Genomic DNA, 8795 nt, shown 5'->3' with positions numbered 1-8795 from the left:
ATTATTATAAGTATTCGATATATGTGTGTATATATATATGTGTGTGTATATATATATATATTAGGAATGATTAAATGAACTTAAAAAACTAGTTACTGGTTAAAGCTTTCGGTATTCAAATCAATTTAATTTCTGGCCAAGAAGCAAAAAAATTATTTCCTTTAAATGAAAAGAATATTTAAGAAGCAATTTACTTACCAAAAGATGATAATTATTGATTCAACTTTATTAATAAATATTTTGATAAAATTAACAAAAAATAATGATTATCAAATAAAAATTATTTAATATATATTTTTTTCTTTTAAATGAAAATAATAATCAATAAAAAAAATATATAAAATAATTAAAATTATTTAAATTATTGAAGATTGTTCAGTTTTGAAGATAATCACAATGGAAACTATTACGAATAGTAAAAAGTTTGTGGTATAAAGACAATGTAAAAACAAATATTGTTCTTAATGTTGTTAGAGTTTGGTTCAAAAATATAACAAAAATGATTAATATTAACATATATCTAATATCAATTATATTATTACAAAACCTATAAAAAAATTGCAAAATCTTCCAAATATTAATAAAATAAAGATCTTGATATAAGTTTATATTTTTGAATTCAGAAAAACTTAATGGAAATAGGTAATTATGAATAGAATCTTATTGTATTGCAATCTGTAAATCTAATAAATCTAATAATTAATTATAGTTACAGTGTTTTAATATAATGTCTTAATTATAATTTAATCAGAAAGACAATTTTATTAATATATGTAATGTAAGACAATTTATTAATGTACTTTACTTACATAAAAGGTTTGAATATTTATGAATTAAATTGGAATATCTTCAATATATATATATATATATATATATATATATATATATATATATATATATATATAATTAATGATTCAATTATTTCCTAAATTATCAACAATTGGAATAAAAATTACAATATGTAGATCAAAAAATTTTAGTCCTGATCAATATTATATATTTTTTATTTTTCATTTTCTAATTTTGATTCTATTGAATTCAAAAGATGAAAATTCTCATTGTTTTGAATTTTTTTATTTTTGTACTTATAATGCTAGAATGATGTTGGGAGAACAAATTGCACATTAAATAATTAATGGCCAAATATGTATTCAATTATGATATCAAAAAATGGAATTTATCGTTTTCTTTTAATATTATTTTATTGATAATATTTTAAATTTTATATTTATTTATTGATTCATAAATTTTTATCAGAACAAAGAAATAATTTGATTTGGGTAACTAAAAGATTTCATGAAGTCTATACAAAAAATTATAATATTATATTCCCATATATTAATGAATTATTAAGTGGAAAAAATTTAAAAATGGATCCTTTCTATGATGCAATTTAGTTTTATTAAATTGATGAATATGTGATAGATAAGAATAAATTATTGTATATAATTTATTTATTGCAGTTATTTATTGAAAAAAATGTGATGGAGAAATGTCAAAGTTGAAAACATTCTGGATAGTTTTCTTCAACTAACAAAATAAAAATTGTATCATGTAATTATGATGAATATCGTGGCTTAATAAAAAATCAGAATAATAAATATCATACAATATTGAAGAAAGAATATATCTTTCATTTTTTATATAATGAAATAGTAAATAAATATAGCAAGAAAAGAAAAAAAAAAGAAAAAAAATTATCAAATGATTTTTTATTAAATTCAAGAAAAAGCTCTTATAAAAATATTGCTTTATTGAGCATGTTGCTTTACTTATCTTAGAAAATTTTATCTTCTGGTGAACGTGATGCTCAAAAAGCAGCAGATTATTTATTAAGTAAATATAAAGTAAATATAAACTTTAATAAAATAATTTATATGCATGTATTAAATTATGCTGGAAGAATAAAAGCAGATTGCATTGTGACAATAGATTGGATGGAATTATAAATTCTCCTAATTATAGAAAAAATATTTTATATTTAGCATTATATTAGCATTCTTTTGTATTTAGTTGTAACATCACTACTGCAAATTATGAAATATAAATTTTTTTATTTTTGTTATTAATATATATATAATCTCAAATGTCAGTTTATTATACTTAGGTTCATATGATAAAAAATAATAAAATAGAAAAAGACTTTAATATATCTACGCATGATGTTACTAAATACAGTATTTTATCCATGCAAGGAAAAATAGATGATAAATATATTATATTTAGACTATTAATGCCTAGATATTAATACATTAACTTATAGCAAAAATATAGAAATGTTAATTGAAGATAAAATATCAAATGAATCTTTCAAATCATTTAACTACAAATTAAAATAATAAAAATTAAAAACAAAATTATACATTAATTAAACTTAGTTTTGAATTACATATTCTAAAATAATCTTGCCAGCTGATTTATAAAATTTTAACAAATTGCAATGAATTATATAAAATGAAAAATGGATATCAAGCATTAATATTATAGCCTCAATGAAAAAAATATGGTAATATAATAGGAGAAAAATACTTAAAATAATTTTTATTTTCTAAATATATATTATTAATATTAATAATAATTATATCTTTCAAAAAAAAATTGATATATAAAAAAGAAATTGCTGCATAATTATATAAAAAATTGGTATATATTCTAAAATATGGTTATAATATAATTTTTATATTTTTATTATCAATAAAATGATACTGATAGCATATTTTAGGATAGTTTCATTCCATTGGAAATTATTTATAAAAATAAATGTCTTGTTAATTATTTATGCAGATTAGAATATAGATATAAAAATATTATGGATAAATAAAATAATATTAATATATTAAAAAATTATAATTAATATTAATTAATTTTAGATACATCAAACATTCAGAAAAAGAAAATATAATAAAGGAATATTTTTAAAATAGTAATTGAGATGAGATGATGACATGAGATTGAAATTATGAAAAAACAATATACATTGAATCTTTTAAAATATATTTGATTCTATTAAAAGATTATTTATAAAATTTAAAATAAATATAATCATTAATTATAAAATTTAATTTTTAACATATTTACATTTATCCTGCTAAAGGATTAGCATGTATAGTTATATTGTTTATTCGAGTCTCTGTAAGAGGTCTGTAATTTTTTGGATTTACTGGCAATTTTTCTAGTTGTTCAAGAGTTTCTAAACCATCTATTATCCTAAAAAATAACAACTAATTTGATAACTAAATCATATAAAATACATAAATGTAATAGATAACTTTAAGATTAATATAAATTTAAAAATAAATATAATTACTTTCCAAATAAAGTATATTTTAAATCTAAATGTGGTTGAGGCCCATATGTTATAAAAAACTGACTTCCATTTGTATTTGGACCATTATTGGCCATAGAAACAAATCCTCTCGCATTATGTCTTAATTCTTCTTTAAATTCATCTTCAAATGGACGATTCCATATTGATGTTCCACCTTTACCAGTATGTGTAGGATCTCCAGTTTGCACAATAAATCCTTTTATATTTCTATGAAATAAGCAATTGTCATAATAATTGCTAGCACACAAGGCAAGAAAATTCTGTAAAATTATTTCAATATAAATAATTCTTAGAAGATTGTTACAAAACAAGAGAAAAATCATACCTCACACGTTTTTGGACACAGCTCACAAAATAATTCAATTTTTATATCTCCAATGTCAGTATGTAATGTTACGCTCTGCAAATAAAAATTGATTATAACATATGTATATGTATATTATATATATAATTATATATATATATATAATATATATATATATAAAATAATTATGAAAGCTAATTCAAATTAACAATAAAAAAATAACATTCATACCATTTTCAATGTAATTATTCATTAATTTAATTTAGAGAATAAGATAGATTCTTTTATATAAAAAAAGAAAATATACATATGTATATATGCAAACTTAAGACTACCATATTGAAAATTTATAGAATTACCAACGAAATCAAATGTATGAATATATTTATAAATGAAATTAAATTTAAATTGATATATTAATTTAAATAAATTACAGAGAAAATAACAAAAATTTAAAAACATATATCTAAAATAAAGAAATATATTTGAATCATTTATAAAGAATATAAAATATTTTATAAAAGATATTCAAATATTTGTAACCAATTTGACTTTGGTTCAAAACGGTAAGGAATCGTAGCAGCGCCACTTATTTCTGCTGAATCTTCCGCTCATTTCTTGTTACAAGTAACGGTTAAGTAAAAAAAGATATCGAATATTGTGGCACAGGTTTAACTTGTAAAAAGCGTATTTAATATTATTTAAATTGAATATAAAATTATATTCTATATAATAAGTGAGAAAAAACTTAATTGTGAAATTTATTACAAAAGAGAGTGACAAGAAAACCTAGACGAGTGGCGCGTCTGTGCAAACGGCTCCTCTTTGGTTGCATGACGTAATTGTATTGATCGCGGAAGAAGAGCCGAAAGTCGCGCATTCGCCATCTTGAACGAATTGTGGAAAAGAAGTTTCTGTGTCTCGCAGGCGCGGTACACTTATAATAATTGTAATCCGTGACAATCCGGACATTAATTAATTTAACTGGGAATTAACCCTTTTGTGAATTAGAAACCCATTTGGAGCGGACCAAGGCAAGTCATATTTCTTTGATTTACTTCTTCGTCCAAATCTTTTTTTCTAAGTAGAAACATATCCAACTTTGTCGTTTGATCATTTAATTTCAAAAGCTCTCTTTTGATTTATATCGCTAATATAATATCTTTTAAATTTTAGTAAGCTGCTAATTTTATTAAGTTTTTCTTATTAAATTTTACATACACTTTGACGTGAATCTTTTTGTTTTGAATTTTCATGATTTTGACATCGCAATTTTGGAATTGAATTTAATCTTTATATTCCAATTATTCTATATATTCTTAATTATAATTCTCATTTATTTCATTTTGTTATCCATTACTTTGTAGATTGTTCTGTATTTTTCATCATTTTATATTCCGTGCATCCCTTTTCTTCTTATAATAAAACTTAGTGAAACTTGTCCGCTTTCTACTTTACATCTTACCTTGCATTTCACGCATTGAATTATCTTTTCTCTTTTGTAATATTCAGGTATTATTTCAATCAATTTCGTATATCTATATATATTTATCTCATTAATATATTTATTTTTTAATATAATAATTTATGAAGAACAATTTGTCACTTATTTTTTTGTGTAATTTTTTTATAATGATTATTATTTGTAATTAATTTTGTTTTCATATATATTATATATAAAATTATAATATAGCTATATATATATTTTTTATTAATATTAATATATATAAATGTTGTTACTTCAATTGTTAACTTTTCGTTTAATTAGAACTTTTTATACTTTTTGTTTATTGTATATATATATATATATATATATATGGATTATAAACATTAAAATTTAAAATGAGAAAAATTTAAATATATTAACAATTTCAATTTAATATATTCATTTTAATATTAAAAAAAAGTAAAAAAAAAATTAATTTTATATTTTTAATATCTTTCCTTATAAAATAAAATATTTTTTATAATATTTATTAATATTTATAAATATTAAAAATAATATTTATTTTGCAATTAATATAAAATATATTAAAAATATAATAAAAAGGTTATTAATCATAATTCACCTCTATCAAATGGATAATGCATAATTATAAATATTTTAAAAATACTTTGTTTTCATAATGAACTCAAGAGGTTACCTTCAGCTTTTTTGAATGAAGTCACATAATTTTATTTCCATCATTATATAGAGGACATTAAGATGAATTGAACAAATATAAAAACATGTTATTAAATTTATAAACATTAATATTAGATTTATAATAGCAATAATAGTAATATTTTTTATTCAATTTATTTTTCAATTTATGATGGAAAAATTATATAATTTCATTTAAAAAACTTAAAATACTTTTAAATTTTTCTATTATTAATGTATAGATGATATCTATATATTGGTGATATAAATTTATATTAATAAATTTTGTATTATTTTTTTTAAGCAGATTAAAATTATATAGAATTTTAAAGTGTAGATATATTCATATAGATGATATTCTTTTATAAATATCAATATCATTTGAAATATTTTTCATGACTTTTATTTTTATTTTATTAAATACAATTTGGTGAAATAATAAAAATTATTATAAGAAAAAATATAAAAATATTATATATATATAAATGAGAAAAAATATAAAAATATAAAATTAATAAAATTAGCTATATAAATATTATTTATGATTTCAGACAAAGGGTTCGTTCTTTGGGTCTGATTGGTACTAAATGGTTGCCTGCAGACAGCATGTCTACTCTGTCAGGGCTTGTGTCGAAGGGGGAGAAAGGAAAATCCAAGTTTCAATCATTAGACATCAATAGCTTGTATCGGGTGAGTAGGGTGAGTTGGCCAAACATTTTTTTTCTTTTTTTCCCTCTTTTTATTTCTTTTCTTTTTTCTTTGACTTTTATTTTTTTTTTATATGATAATATTTTGTTAACTATTACATTTTCTATTTGTTTAATTGTGGAATTATTTCCAACAATTCCTCAAATTGAGATTCCAGTTTTTGAGATATATATACTTTAAAAATTTAAAATATAATATGTCATAAAATGAAAATTTTATAAATAAAATACACTTTTTTTCATTTCACTTATAAAAAATATTTTTCTCTTTTGCTATGATTTAATATTCTATATTCTATGATTCAATAAAATAAATGAAATAAAAAAAAAAGCCAACATTCCTCAAAATACTTATCTCTCCAAATAATTATTGTATTTTGATTTTTACAATAATTAACAGAGTATTACTGTATATATTCCTATTTCCAGTTATCTTTTTTAATGTATTTATTTTTTTTACATAATTTATAGTTTATAATTTGTAGTTTCATTGTATATATTACTATGTATATATTACTATGTATTATTTTATATATTACTTTAAGAATATTAAAAATCAAATAGTTATTTAAAGAAAAATGGAATTGGTATCCGATTTGTACTTATAGGGTGAATCTTTAGAACAACATCAACAAAAAAACACATTACCACGCAAACATGGAATGCAAAGTCTTGGAAAAGTGCCTTCGGCACGGCGACCTCCAGCTAATCTGCCTAGTTTAAAAAGTGAACACAGCAGTAACGATCCAGCTGTCAGTCTTGTACCAAGTGGAGGAAGTGGTTGGGCTACTACCAAAGAGTCGACAACTACCACTACTACTACAACTATTACAGCTGTAACCACATCAGATACATCTACTGTAATTTTATAAATATTTATTAAGTAAATTTTCTAACATTGATAAATAATTTTTGACATGATATTTATTTATTGATATAAAAGAAATATATAAAATTATTTTATAGTATTGTTATAATAAATACAATATTAGCAATATTTTTTTCATATAAATTTTTATTTATAAAAAATTGTCATGTTTTTCTTTTATTATGTTTATTTTTTATTTTTATCTTATACTTTTTCATAATTATTTATGTATTTATTTATTTTATTAAAGATAAGAATAACAAAAATTAAAAATTAATTATTTTATTCTCAGGCAAATTCTTCAACAGCACAATGTGTAGCAGGAACTATTACAACAACATCATTACATCCATTACTCCCAGGGCAACAAAATACTTCACAATCTTCATATCCTTCCGATGTGAACAACAAATCGTCATGGAGTGCAATAATGAGCAGATCTGGAGATGGTATGAAAAATACATATTATAAAGAGAAATATGTAATATATTATATATTGTTTATATATGTTTATATTTGTATAATAATAATTTATATACAATTTTTTTCAGTTCTGTTATATTATTAATATTAAATAACATTTTTATATATTTTCTTAAAATAAAAAAAAAAGATAAATAAAATAGAAATGAACTTTATTATTTCATTATTAAAAATTTAAAAATAAAATATATAATATAAACTAAATTTTTAAAAAAGATTTAAACATTATATTCAAGATAAATATTATAATAATAAATATTTCACAATTCCAATATTACAAAATATTTTTTCAATATGTTCTGCAAGCAGAACACATTATTTATATAATGTGATAATTATGAGCATAAAATATATATAATACATATAATATATTAGAATAGAGGGTTTAGAATAATACATTAAAAAATATTAAAATAGTATATTAGAAAATTAATTGTATATTTGATTTATGAAAAAAAAATTATTTTTGTTCTTTTTTTCTTTTTTTTTTTTATTTATATTTTAAATATTATCAGTGAGAATTACTAACTTATAGTTTTTTTTTGTAATAGATAAAATTTATAATATAATTAATAATGTATTATAAATAGTGTATTATTCCTAATTTTATTAGTTATAAATCATAAATTAAAAAATAATAGAATATTGAATTAATGATCATGTGGTCATAATGAAGTTTAATGTATTGATATTCAGGAACTGCAGCAGGAGGGCAACAACAGTCACATCAACAGCAGCAACAACAAACAACAAGTCGGGAATTAAGTGCGCAATATGGACCTGGTCCAAGTTTACGACCCCAAAGTACGATTATGTATAAGTCATACTAAAAATTGTATTATTATTATTATTATTATTATTATTATTATTATTGTTGTTGTTGTTATTATTATTGTTATTGTTATTGTTGTTATTGTTATTGTTGTTATTGTTATTGTTATTATTATTATTATTAATGAAAA

General features: G+C 19.9%; 2 protein-coding genes across 6 annotated transcripts in view; one reads left to right on the top strand and one right to left on the bottom strand.

Moving 5' to 3' along the window:
• Positions 1-2973: 2973 nt before the first annotated feature.
• On the bottom strand, positions 2974-4459 carry LOC100865857 (peptidyl-prolyl cis-trans isomerase-like 3). Its single transcript, XM_012486140.3, has 4 exons — positions 3864-4459; positions 3654-3728; positions 3308-3588; positions 2974-3207 (listed from the first exon to the last, which is right to left on the bottom strand). The coding sequence occupies exons 1-4, from the start codon at positions 3864-3866 to the stop codon at positions 3081-3083; spliced, it is 486 nt and encodes a 161-aa protein (XP_012341594.1). The 5' UTR covers positions 3867-4459; the 3' UTR covers positions 2974-3080.
• nocte (no circadian temperature entrainment) overlaps positions 4188-8795 on the top strand; it is a 34901-nt gene continuing 30293 nt past the window's right edge. For 3 of the 5 annotated variants that reach the window (XM_086914051.1, XM_086914050.1, XM_012486133.3), the window contains exons 1-5: positions 4188-4666; positions 6327-6474; positions 7091-7342; positions 7643-7799; positions 8530-8637. In XM_086914051.1, the coding sequence (XP_086770177.1) occupies positions 6382-6474; positions 7091-7342; positions 7643-7799; positions 8530-8637 (610 nt within the window). In that variant the 5' untranslated portion in view covers positions 4188-4666; positions 6327-6381. The remainder of the gene's footprint in view (positions 4667-6326; positions 6475-7090; positions 7343-7642; positions 7800-8529; positions 8638-8795) is intronic. The other 2 variants (XM_086914052.1, XM_086914049.1) reach the window with 1 other exon arrangement.

Source organism: Apis florea, unplaced genomic scaffold (assembly GCF_048593485.1).
Source record: "Apis florea isolate Af1SG1 unplaced genomic scaffold, ASM4859348v1 contig_3571_pilon, whole genome shotgun sequence".
NCBI lineage: Eukaryota > Metazoa > Arthropoda > Insecta > Hymenoptera > Apidae > Apis > Apis florea.
Note: the sequence above shows the minus strand (reverse complement) of the source record. Positions and strands in the feature narration are given on the sequence as shown.